Genomic DNA, 13,946 nt, shown 5'->3' on the forward strand with positions numbered 1-13,946 from the left:
TGTCTGGAGGGGGTTTTGTTTTTAAACATATAATGTTATTAAAAATGCTAATTGTGCTCAAAACTACTCTTGGCATGTCAACTTGGGAGTCCCAGATAGTGGACATTTCTAACAATTTTGGCCTTAATCTTTGTCTCAGATGCCTGTCAGTAAAATAGATATAATAAGACCACTTCATCTCACAGGGATGTTGTGAACATAAATTTATTAATGTTTGTGAAGCACTCACAAGCTACAATGATGAAAGTCATAGAAAAGCCCATGGAGAGATTAATAATTTTGTATTCCTTGCAGGGCTTGGACAGTATATGTTAAATAAGCTCTGGGGCCACACACTGAATGATGAGGATAAAAAGAAATAACTACTCATTCACTGAGCATGGTCCATCCTGTGCACTGAATGATGAAGCATCCCGAGGAACAAATGGTGTATGATCATGTAATTAAAGACTCTATCGTAATGCATGCACACAAAGGGACCAAATCTAGATTGCATAGGCAACCTTAATTCTGGTATTCCTGACTTCTGAGTGTTTGACTTTGCAAACTTTCTAATATTTTTAGTGTAGTCATACATACAACAAGTGATTATCCCTGTAAAGAATATTGTTGGTGTTGTTTTAAGTTGAAATGCAAAGGCTGGGAAGATTAACATTGTGAAATAGTCTTTTCAAGATAGTAGTAGCAGGGATTGCCATCAGGAGCATATATATGCTTTCCAGTCACTTGTTTAACTATTTTTCCACAAAATCAAACTCCTGTGATGGCAAAAGTCTATCTATTTCAGCTACATGCTATGCTTCCTCAAAAGAGATTGGCTACGTGTGATGGTTCTCAGGGTACACAGGAGTATGGGGAGGGACAGCTCAGTGGTTTGAGCATTGGCCTGCTAAACCCAGGGTTGTGAGTTCAATCCTTGAGGGGGCCATTTAGGGATCTGGGGCAAAAATTGGGGATTCGTCCTGCTTTGAGCAGGAGGTTGGACTAGATGACCTCCTGAGGTCCCTTCCAACCCTGATATTCTATGATTCTATCTTGTTACCCCCCTGCCTCTAGTGAGAGGTAGCCTTGCACATATTGGTTGGGTGTTAGCTTTCTAACTCCACCAGCGTGTTAGCCACTCAAGCACTCTTCTCTGAGCAATGGCAGCCCTGTCTTTGCCTTACAGATTAACAAGAGATGCACCCTTGTACCTGAATTACCTTTGAAGCATTCCCCTGTGATGTCCAGCCCCTGACGCTAATATTCACAGAAATCCCAGATTCTCTGCTCCCAAAGAAGCAGTGTACCCCAGTTTTACCTTAAACCAGTGCTCCTGAATAACACACAGCAGTTGTAATAAAACAAGATAAAGTTTATTTAAGAAAGAATAGAGAGTGGTAGAAACAAATGATTACAATATAAAATAAAATCATAAAATGGGAGGTAGGGCCTACATTTATTAATAATTACCTTTTCCTTCTAATAAAGTAGGTTTCCATTCCCAAAGTTTAATCTGTTGCAGAACTGGCTGGCTTCACCTGAAGCAGGATCCAAACTTCCATAAAAACCACCCCTTTTCCACAAGGTGTTTCCTCTCCTCACTCTGTATTACACTGAAACAGTCTTTTGTGTGTCTTCATAGACAGAGAGATCCTGTGTGTAATAATGTTCCTTTTTACTTCCAAGAAGTTTTGATTGTTTGCAGTTGTCTCTGATGGTTTACCAGTGCTAGTTTTGGGATGGAGCAAGGCTAGACACTTGAGACTCGCATTACATACCTGACTAACCAGGGAGGAGCGACAACTTCCTCCTGCTCCAATTGGCCATCATGTATTATTCCACCGTGACTAACTCTTACATCCAAGTCTGTAAAGCATAGTTTCAATGTAGTTACATTGTTTCATCAATATTACTTTTATGCACATATCAGAATGATTGAGTCTTCACAAGTTATGAGCTTTCTGTAGATACCTTACATGTTATCCCTTGTGGATAAATACTCTGTAAGATATGTTTGGTGTTGTCGTCATCTGAGATGAGTTTTTTGCAAAGAAGAGGGAGGAATCTTTGGCAAGGGGCCTCTGGGTCACACCAGGGTGTTGCATTCATCGGCTATATTCATATCATAACTATTCATTATAAGGTAGACCTACTGTACTCACCATATACAGCTTGTGATTAACAAGTCCTACAGGTTTTGGTAGAAGGCTAACAAAGGAAATACGTAAGGTATCGATTGATCACATGGTATCCTGGGCAGACCACTTGAGAAAGCTTGATCTCTTTTTGCATAGGATGTCGCAGAAGGCGTGATTGAGTTGGTATTGATGCCCTCTAATAGAGATATATCTGACGGCTGAAGCCTGAGCTAGTAGAGATTGAGGGCAGATCCACACTTAAAAAGCTGTGCTTCTGTAGTGCTTTAGTGAAGATGCTACCAAGCTGTTGGGAGAGTTAATCCATGTCCACAAGAGGTGGTAGCTATGTCAATGGGACAAGCTCTCCGGTCAATGTAGCGCTGTCTATGCCTGGGGTTAGGTAGGTATAAGTACGTCGCTCAGAAGTGTGAATTTTTCACACCTTTGAGCGATGCTGTTATACTGATGAAAGTTTTTGTAGTGTAAACCTGGCCTCAGATTCTAAGAAAGGGATGGGACTGAGAACTCACCATCATGCAGATAGCTACTTTGAAAATGTGGCTAGACAGAGAGAATATTGGAGGAGCTGAGGCAGCTCCTACTGCTGATTTGGGTGAAAAACTACCTCAGTAAGACTAGATGAGGAAGTATGTATTTATGAATCTAAAGTAATTGCTTAGTTTTTTAAAAAATCGAATAATTTTGTTTCTATTTTAGAAAACTTAATGAGACCCCTTAAGAACTATGGCGTTGCATGGTGAGCATATGTTTTATTTTAAATCAAGCTACTTTACAGATGTATTTCACATAATTTTATTTTGTATCCTGTTTGAAAGATAAATTTTTGCTTTACTGTTTCAGTATGTCGATGGGTTTCTTAGTAGAAGAGACTGCACCAGTTGTGTGGAGAGGACTCATGGTAATGTCAGCTATAGAGAAATTGTTGAGGCAGGTAAGGTGTTACCTAAAATGTTTTTTTTGCTTGATGGAAAAAAGCGCCTCTGAAGGCTGAACTCCAAGCTGAGCAATTGTTGAAAGAAATGCCCTTTGTGTGCAATGTTTGAACGTGTGTTGCACATTCACAATGTTTCAAATGTGCATTTTCCATGACTTAGTGTTTTGCACTGGCTTTTGGGTACTGCAAAAGGGAAAATATGCTTTATAGTAATTAACTTTCTTCTTAATATCAGTCACTTCAGGGGAAATTTCAAAGACTCAAATGACACTTAACTCCCATTGAAACTTGGTGGGAGTCATGCTTAACTGTTAGAAAATCTATTCCTTTATGTCCAGTTGAAAGTTGCAGGATTAATACACCAATGACAAGGAATGTGCATAAATAAAATAAGCATACCACTAGTGTGGAAACGGACACTTGTGAAAATAGTCCAGTGTAGGAGCAGAGTTCAGAATGACCCTGCTTCAGTCAGATATTTAAGCATATGCCTAACTTTAAGCCTCATGATATCAGCGTTTTCAGTGTCACTGCTCATAATTTTCTTGAATGGATGTTCAGAGCTGAGACTTTATTTCTGTTAAGAATTAAAATCTCTGGGTATTCCATTCATTTTGGTTCCTATACATTCAGTTTATGTATTAAATTTAAAACCGGTATCTTCCACTTAACTATGGTGGGCTTTCAACCCTATTGAGGGTTAGAGAATTGAACCTAAGCATTAAGAAAGAGGAAAAGTAAAACTTGTTGCATTTCAGTATGCTCCTCAGACAAAGCTGTGGTAGGGGCCATGCTTAAAGTATTCAACTCCAATGTTTATATCTTTTCTGATACTTTTTGTGGGTTTTATACTATTTTTTAAAATGGTGGCGTTTTCAGATTTGACTAAATCAGATGTAGATATTTGAATATGAATACAAGGAACCATGCATGTCTTTAGGACCTACTTTCTTCACACGTTTGTTTATTCACCTACCACCCAGATAGGGTGCTCATGTGTATACTATATGAAAATCGTTAGACATTGTCTCTGTGTAATGCAAATTTATCATTAGTTAATGTATTCATTTTCTGGTTTTGACATTTGGAAGATGGGTGGCTTTTTTGTTTGTTGGCAGACATATTTTCCCTTCTCAATATGAATGGAACTGTGATGTACTAATGAACTAAAAGAAATGCATTAAGGCTACATGGTTAGGCTTTTGCATAGTGGCCCACATTGCTCACTGTTGACATCTATTTCAGTGATTTAAAAAAATACAGCTAAGCGACTGCAAGAGTTCTGCTTGACCTCAGCAAGTTCTTCCAAATCACTTCATTTCCAGCCTGTTCCCATCCTAGTGCTGTTGATTTCCCCTGTTTCTGGTACAGGCTTCACAATAGGTCTTTGTGGTTAACATCCCACCAATCAGATAAGCCATAATTTAGGGGGAGGATATTTTTCTGCATTAATAATGTGCCAATGGCTGGGACAGGCAACTCCATCTCCTTGGCATGCTGTGTTGGTTAAGATCACAAAAGCTACAGAACCTAAAACTTCAGAGATGATGCTGAAATCAGCACCTGCTGTATTCACAAACCAGTCTCTGGGAGGCCAAGGATTTTTGGCAGGCAGACCATTGCTATTATTTCAATCATTGGTGTCGCCAAATGGGAAGCAGATGCCAGTTTCCTTTTCCAGGGTGCTGATAATGGTATATAATGAGTTGGTTGTTACCTAGCAACTAAAGAAGCAGTTGCACTCCAGCAGATCCTTCATTAGGAATGAAACATAGTTCCTTGACTATGGGGGCATTACTGATTTTCCTGAGAATGGAATTTTGCTTTTGAATGAGGCAGGTTTAAACTGCTAGTGGTTTTTGTTTTTTGGCAAGAATTTTCTTGTGTGTGCATGTGTGGACTAGTCTCCATTAATCCTCCATAAAAAGAAATTGTTGACTTCCTCTCCAGGAAAAAAGAAACTCATAGATCACAGGAAGCATCAGTAGATTCCAGTGAACATGTAGTTTTTAGTAAATTACTAATCAATTAGCCACCTTGACACGTGCTATTTTAATACCTTTAAGAGGTTATGAAATTTCCTAGTCACATGATTACCAGTCAGTCTTGAGATCGGTTTAATTGTAGGGCTGATAGAGCTGTGGTCGGGGCACCTAAATTACAGAGGAACCGGACATTCCATATTATTATTAAATATGGTAGTGTTCCATTATACATTGGAAATTATATAGTGATATTTAGGGGTTCTTAAATCTCTCCCTCTAGGACTTGAATTCTCTTAATCTGTCACTGATCAGTTCCAGCCATTAACTGTTGTTCAACAGGATTATTTTTTAGTCTGAGGTTTGATCCTTTGCAGGAGATCAAAATTCTTCTAGTTGTTTGTATTCACACTAATCTCTTAGTAGTTTAAAGCACGTCCTCAAGAAATAGTTCATTCTCCCCCTTCAGCTACAGATAAACAATCCAAATTACTCGCTTAATCAAGGTTTATAGTATAATATATTGAATTTAAGGAGCTCCCAGACATTCAGACAAGGAGATAAAATATTAAGTAAAGTTTCTGAGATAATTAAGTCAGCCGGCTCTGAGACTGCAAATGCATTTTATGGCATCAAATAGAAAAAGTTCATAGGTTTTCCCATTAAAAATAGGTAATACTGTTCTTTATCAGTTTGAGTACAAAACCTACTTATGCATTCCAGTGTATAGCTTTGCACCATTAAGTACATTTAACAAGCTCTTATTTCTTTTTTTTAATATACAAATAAACTTGATCCACAGCATCTGTTCAGTGCTTCAGAAATTCCAGTGAGGAATCAAAAGGTTTAGGATGCAAATTCATTGTGTGATGATGGATCTGGACAACAGTATTGATGGTACTTAACCACCTTTTGTCTGTCTCTCCCATTTTTTTGGAACCTCTACGGTTCACGGATATACAATTCTTTTTTTTGTAAAGTAAATTGTGTTACTAATAATACTTAGCACTTACTGTGTATAGCATCTTACACTCTCACGTTCCAAAATTCTTTGCAAACATCAAGCCTCACAATAACCCTTTGAGGTAGGGAAACTAGTGTTAAACCCATTGTAAATGAGGGACACACAGATAGGTTGTCCAAGGTTCTCGTCTCATACATAGTATGTAACAGAACCAAGAACAATGTGATCTGTGTTACAACCTGGCCTACTATTCCCTCTGTAATGTCACCTGTGTGTTGCAAGTGGATCTAATTCCTTGTGCTTCCAAGCCAACTGGGTCTGGGCAGTTTCTAGTTTGAGCTCTGTGTCTGTAAGGCACACTCCCAGGTGCAGACCTCTTCTCTGAGCCTGTCCTTGGGACTTGGGACTCCACAGTTCAGCCACCCCAGACCCTGACGTCAAAAGGTCCACCCCTAAAGTTGTTTAAACATTCTCCTTCATGGGCCTCGGAGAGCTCATACTCTGGTATGAGGGCATATAGGGAGAAATGGACCCGCCACCACTCCAGTTCTTTATCAACTGCCTGCAGCTTGAGACAGAGCATTATGGTATCGTCTAGCTAGCCCGTGGCTTGCTACACCTCTTGCTAAAATTTCTGTATTTTCTTAGAATTTTTTCTTTCTTTCTTTACTTTTGGTTTAGCACAATTTCTGCTTTTGAAAAGGAGAGTTTCTGCCCCTTTTCTTTTTTTTTAATGCTCAATTTCGACATTTGAATCGTTGCCTCAAGTGCAGGTTATGCCCATGATCCTAAGCTTCAAAACCTGCCAGACCTGCCCGTAGATCTTTCCCCGCATTGGTGGACATTCACTTCGCTTCCCAAGGAGTTTCCCATCCCCTCCAAATGTAAGGTCAGCTCAGGTTTTAAGAGCAAATCTAAGAAATTCAGGGTAGGACAGGCTCAGACTTCTGTTAATGGAGTACTTGCTGAGACTCATGGGATCCAAGTCAGGCCTCTGTACATCAGATCCTCGGAGAGCTCCAATTATCATCTGTACTGCTACGATAAGCAAAGAAGAGAAGGCCCCTTCCCCAGAATGGAATAAGGGAAAGGAAAAGTCATTCCCTTGATCTGGGTCTCAGGAGACCTCGCTTCATTACGGGTGCTGCTGAGGCACCTGTCCTCTCCAGTACTGAGACCACAGTACTGGCTAAGAAGACCATGCCACTTACTGAGAAATCATCTGGTAAACTATATAAAGTGATGCCTATATTGGCATCAGATTCTGTGACTGCGAGGACTCCAGAGCTTGGCCTAAATTATTGTTGTAGCCTGCCGCAATCACACACGAAGGACTTACCAGTTGTACTTCAGTACTGTCTCTGGTACCACTAGATATTCTGACTCCCAGTGTTTCCTATCCAGAGTCCCTGGTACTCTCCAGTCTTTTGAGCCGTGTGCCCTTTCAGCTCCCAGAAGAGCCTGAGTCACTGTTACTGAGGGGTACCAAGAGACACTCCCCACTGCTGCTTCTCTCTTCTGCTGGAGCCTACTTACCCTCTGCTACCAACTTGAATGATGTCTTGCTGTCTGGTACTGTCACGGCCTCCAGTCCCTAATAAATGCTTTGAGGGTTCACAGACACATTTCTGAACAGTATAAACTCGACACCATCCAATAGCTTCTTATCAACAGCTTCCGGTACCTACACAATTACAGGATCCCTTTTGGCTCCCACTACTGACTCTTCCACTGGTACCAATACCATTTCCCTTCCCCCTCCCGCCCCCAGTTGACACAGTAAATGAGTCCTCCTCAGATTCAGGTGTGTCTAAACAGCGTTCCCCTTTTCAATCTCCTTTAATCAGGGTACATTCTGACGACGAAACATTTAGCAGGGGATACACTTAACTCTGGCAAGGACAATATTGGGGTCCTGCCCCTTTCTCTTACATCCCACCAAAGTGAGCTGCTTGAAACCCCTGTACCACTTATGGTGACCAGTTCTACAGGGTGCCATCTCATAAGAGGGCAAGTCAAGAGTCACAACTGCCGTCCTTTAGTCTTTCTGCACAGCACACATTACAGGGGTGAAAGAGCCGCCTGAGGAAAGGAGCCTTCCTGCAGATCTTCCAATAGGCCACACAATCCCACAGGGGTGGGCTACTCTATTGACTCCAGCCAGTAGGCCACGCTGTCCCGGTGGAAGGGCCGCTTATTGACTCTGGCCATTGGGCCCCGCTGCCCTGGGAGGAAGCACCGCTTTATTGACACTGGCCACTAGGCTGTACTACGACATTTGATAGGGTCATGAACGAGGGACCTAACTGGCTGCTTTTCAGTTTTTTTCCTCCTTCTCGCCGTATGCGACCTGCTCCTAACCCTGCAACAGTGCTTTACAAAAATATTGAGAGGTAACCATATGTCAACATAACTGTGAAATGTAATAGCTATAATAGCAATGGTTTCTTATTGTAGGGGGAAAAATAAAGCAAAGCAAACTCCAGTATAGTTAGCAACAGAGCTTTGCATATCAAATTACTATTCATGTTGACATTCTGTTGTTATAACATTATTTCAAGTCTGTTTTTAAAGAAATACCAGTCATTGTTTTGTTGAGAGATGATCAAAATATTGCCGTTACAATGCATTCCATTAACATAACAGTAGTCATGCAATATTTTTGGTTAGTCATAACTTACCATAGTAATCACAGATTCTAGTTACTAAAGCATCCCATGCTTTCAATGTTGTCATAGCGTCAGGTGAAATGCTAAATTCGTTCTTACCCTTTTCCAGGACAATAAAAGTAATATATATAATAGGCCCTTCAAAATTCTTCAGTGCCATCACACTTGTACAACATTAAAGTTACTAATCGCCATGTTACCAAGGCCTTTCATTCCATTATTATGAAAAGAGGAGAAGGGCCAAATGAAATCTGTTACTGTAAATAAGTTTAAATTCAAATCTCAACTTCTGTTGTTTGGGTTCATCTCTAATATATATTAAATGCAAGAGATGCAAATAGTTGTGTTAAATAAGATGGCCTGCTTGGGTGTATGTGTGTGTTTTTATTTAAAAAAAAAAAGGTAGTGAAAAAGATAATATCTGACAGTCAGGTGTTTAGTAGGTTGCTAAAGTTGAGCCACACAAAAAGTACAGAATTTTAAATTAGTTGTATGGGTGTGTGAAGTCTAGCAGAAAGACTGCCTGACTTGCTAGACTCCCTCTAACTATGTTAAAGATCAGAGGGTAGGAAAATATCAGTTTTATTATATGAACTGTGCTTGATGGCAAGAGGGACATGAAAAGGTGTGAACTGCTTTCCCAAAACACTGCCAAACTGCAATTTAGCATTCTATACATATAAAATGGTGGGGTCTAAATTGACTGTTATCACTCAAGGAAGAGATCTTGAAGTCATTGTGTATAGGACTCTGAAAACATCCACTCAGCGTGCAGTGGCAGTCAAAAAAGCTAACAGAATGTTGGGAATAATTAAGAAAGGGATAGATAATAAGACAGAAAATATCACATTGCCTCTATATAAATCCATGAATCATAGCAGAATCATAGCAGATTAGGGTTGGTAGAGACCTCAGGAGATCATCTAGTCCAACCCCCTGCTCAAAGCAGGACCAACCCTAACTGAATCATCCCAGCCAGGGCTTTGTCAAGCCGGGCCTTAAAAAACTCTAAGGATGGTGATTCCACCACCTCCCTAGGTAACGTATTCCAGTGCTTCACCACCTTCCTAGTGAAAGAGTTTTTCCTAATATCCAATCTAGACCTCCCTCACTGCAACTTGAGACCGTTGCTCCTTGTTCTGTCATCTGCCACACTGAGAACAACCGAGCTCCATCCTCTTTGGAACCCCCCTTCAGGTAGTTAAAGGCTGCTATCAAATCCCCCCCTCACTCTTCTCTTCTGCAGACTAAACAAGCCCAGTTCCCTCAACCTCAGCCAGTATTTCTGAGTGCTAGAGAATCATAGAATCATAGAATATCAGGGTTGGAAGGGACCCCAGAAGGTCATCTAGTCCAACCCCCTGCTCAAAGCAGGACCAATTCCCAGTTAAATCATCCCAGCCAGGGCTTTGTCAAGCCTGACCTTAAAAACCTCTAAGGAAGGAGATTCTACCACCTCCCTAGGTAACTCATTCCAGTGTTTCACCACCCTCTTAGTGAAAAAGTTTTTCCTAATATCCAATCTAAACCTCCCCCACTGCAACTTGAGACCATTACTCCTCGTTCTGTCATCTGCTACCATTGAGAACAGTCTAGAGCCATCCTCTTTGGAACCCCCTTTCAGGTAGTTGAAAGCAGCTATCAAATCCCCCCTCATTCTTCTCTTCTGCAGGCTAAACAATCCCAGCTCCCTCAGCCTCTCCTCATAAGTCATGTGTTCCAGTCCCCTAATCATTTTTGTTGCCCTTCGCTGGACTCTCTCCAATTTATCCACATCCTTCTTGAAGTGTGGGGCCCAAAACTGGACACAGTACTCCAGATGAGGCCTCACCAATGTCGAATAGAGGGGAACGATCACGTCCCTCGATCTGCTCGCTATCTCCCTACTTATACATGTAAGTATATGGTATGCCCACATCTTGAATATTGTGTACAGATGTAGTTGCCTCATTTTAAAAAAGGTATATTGGAATTGGAAAAGTTTCAGAAAAGGGGCAACAAAAATTGTTCGGGGTTTGGAATGGCTGCCATATGAGGAGAGATTAATAAGACTGGGACTTTTCAGCTTGGAAAAGAGAGAACTAAGGGGGGATATGATAGAGATCTATAAAATCATGACTGGTGTGGAGAAAGTAAATAAGGAAGTATTATTTACTCCTCATAACACACGAACTACAGGTCACCAACTGAAATTAATAGGCAGCAGGTTTAAAACAAACAAAAGGAAGTATTTTTTCACACAACACACAGTCAACCCATGGAACTCCTTGCCAGAGGATGTTGTGAAGGCCAAGACTATAACAGGATTCAAAAAAGAACTAAAGTTCATGGAGGATAGGTCCCTCAATGGCTATCATCCAGGATGGACAGGGATGATGTCCCGAGCCTCTGTTTGCCAGAAGCTGGGAATGGATAACAGGGTATGGATCACTTGATGATTACCTGTTCTGTTCATTCCTTGTGGGGCACCTGGCATTGGCCACTGTCAGAAGCATGATGCTGGGTTAGATGGACCCTTGGTCTGACCCAGTATGGCCGTTCTTATGTATTCTCTGGAGTCCATAGTACATTTTATATTGTAGGGTCCCAGAGCATATAAAGCAAATTATTTATCTAATCTAATGATTCTTACTACTACCCCTTAATGGTCTCTTTCACAGATTAAAAATACAGTCTCTACCCTGAAAATTTTACAATCTAAATTGGGACAAACATAGAATATTAAGGTGACAGGGAAAGGAGAAATGAAGGTTAAAATAAATAAAAATGAGTCACCCATGGAGAACAAATCTTAAAATTATATTATTTTAAAAGAGAAGTTCAAGTAGGGCATAAAGGAATGCGTAAATCTGGAGAAAAAGCAAAGGGCAACAAGCTAAAGCCATATCTACGCTATGGGGGCTATAGCGGTACAGCTGCAGTGTTGCAGCTATGCTGCTGGGTATCTTGCTGTTTGGAATGGCTCACGACCATGAGTGTCAACCTCAGGGCAGACTGTCAAAAAGCAGGGCAGAAACCCCAAACTGTTTGTTCTATAATTAGATTTCACCACCCAGTAACAAGTGAGAACTCCTAAAGCACTATGAGGGTATGTCTACATGGCAAAGAAAAACCCGCAGCTGGCCCATGCCAACCAACTCGGGTTTGTGGGGCTCGGGCTATAGGGCTGCTTCCTTGCTGTGCAAACTTAGAATCATAGAATATCAGGGTTGGAAGGGACCTCAGAAGGTCATGTAGTCCAACCCCCTGCTCAAAAGCAGGACCAATCTCCAATTAAATCATCCTTAAATTAAATTAATAATCCAATTAAATCAGCCAGACTTGCTGGCTCAGGCAGAAGCCTGAGCTCTAGGACCCTCCCACCTTGCAGGGTCCTAGAGCCTGATTTCCAGCCTGAGCCCAGAAGTCTACACAGCAGTAAAATAACCCTGCAGTCTGAGACCCGTGAGCCCAAGTCCGCTGGCATAGGCCAGCTGCAGATGTCTAGTTGCTGTGTAGACACACCATAAGTCTTACAGTGGAGTCACAGATAGACCAGTTTGCCTGGGTGGCAAGATAGACTGGAATGCCCAATGGGGCTATGTGATAGATGGTCACTTTACTCCAAAAATCATACCAATATTCAGTTTACTACCAGTCCCAAAGGACCAGACACTTACCCCGGGTCAGTTGTACTCAGATTTCAACCTAAATCTGGATACACCTGTAGCCAATCCTGTAATAAACTAACTAAAGATTTATTAACTAAGAAAGAAATAAGAGAGCTATTTACTAAGTTAAAACAGGAAACATACATACACAAATGAGTTACAGTCTTAGATTTAAAAAGCTAATATAAGCTTCTGTAATAAGCAGCTCTATATGTCCTTTAAGGCTGACCCGTGCCAAGCAGCATGAGGATCTCTTGCTTATGTTTAGGAATGTTTGCCACTCAATGTCCAGACAGCATAAAAGATGGAGGTGGTTCTTGTCAGGAATTTTTATCCCCCCTCACCTCAGAATCCAAGCTGATGGAATGAGAGTGCCTGCATATCACCTTTTCATGGGTGTGTGGGGGAGCAATCAACCAAGTCTTTGTTCCACAATGGCCCATTTGGATTCAGTAGTCCTTCCTCATGGGCTGGAGATACCACCTCTTGGAGTGAACTAATGTTGCACACTTGGTAAGGTTTCTCCCCTAACTGAGGGAATTTACAGTCTTAACAAACATTTTTTATAGTTGCAGAGCAAACATTTAAACATTACCTTATATCTGTATCACACGTTATTATAGGTAGGTGTGATACATACAGCATCCTACAAGACTTCCATAAAGTCTAAACGCTAAACACATTGTTATAACTCTAATATCTGTTTCGATAATACTGCCACACAGGTGAGCCAGACTAGCTTCCAGCTATGCATTTATGAGTGTTCAGTGAGGCCTAGGGGCCTTGGTATCAGCTGGCACCTAGTCTACCAGTGTCACAAAGAGGTTTTTCTGTCAACCTAGGTAGTCCAATTTCCTGCATGGCAGTGGCTAGGCTGACAGAAAAATTCAGGGGACAAGTGGGGCAGTGCTGAAAGAGGTAAGGTGGACAGAGAGAAGTAACTAAGTTAATATTTTTCATACTTAAACATATAACTTTTTTCCCATTTTTGATCTTAAATATGTATATATTGCCAAGTGCTGATTCCTTAATGTTGCATTCTGTTCAGTTCTGCTTCTCATTATAATAGTTTGCGTCTCTGCAGCATCTTCCATTAGAGGATCTCAAAGTGTTTTGTAAGCTTGGCTTCAGCCACATACCATCTGTAAAATAGAGAAAATACATGGACGTTAAAATTGAGGCAGAGTTGGTCTAATAACAGGTCGCAGATCTCCAGACTATTCTTCCCCCACAGCACTGAGTTTCTTTTCCAAGCAAATCACCTTTTATTTCAGTCAGATTTTATAGAACTACATAGAGCTCCCTTTATGTTATAAACTACAGACACATTTTTACATTTTACTTAGTCCTCATACTTACTGTGCTATATACAGTTCTAAAATATACTAGTCTCACCAAGTATCCTTATAATGAAAGCTCTGCCAGCATTTCCATAATAAACCCTGACTTTTTTTATTTTCCCAGAATTTGATTTGCCTGTTTTGAATTGTCTTGTGCTGAAACTTGATATAGAAATTGTCAGCCCAGATAAGTTTTGCTGTCTTAACTTACTGCTTTGTGTCTAAGATGCTACTTTTCTTTAGAGCAGTAAAACAGGAGCATCTTT

The 13,946-nt window shown here is 40.8% G+C and overlaps 1 protein-coding gene across 4 annotated transcripts in view; it reads left to right on the plus strand.

The window, feature by feature from the left end:
- Window positions 1-13,946, plus strand: part of NUBPL (NUBP iron-sulfur cluster assembly factor, mitochondrial) — a 152,257-nt gene that overhangs the window by 44,069 nt on the left and 94,242 nt on the right. For all 4 annotated transcript variants that reach the window (XM_073348974.2, XM_073348972.2, XM_073348971.2 and 1 more), the window contains 2 exons: window positions 2,838-2,877; window positions 2,982-3,072. In XM_073348974.2, coding sequence (XP_073205075.1) covers window positions 2,838-2,877; window positions 2,982-3,072 — 131 coding nt within the window. The remainder of the gene's footprint in view (window positions 1-2,837; window positions 2,878-2,981; window positions 3,073-13,946) is intronic.

This window comes from Lepidochelys kempii, chromosome 6, assembly GCF_965140285.1.
Source record: "Lepidochelys kempii isolate rLepKem1 chromosome 6, rLepKem1.hap1, whole genome shotgun sequence".
Lineage (NCBI taxonomy): Eukaryota > Metazoa > Chordata > Testudines > Cheloniidae > Lepidochelys > Lepidochelys kempii.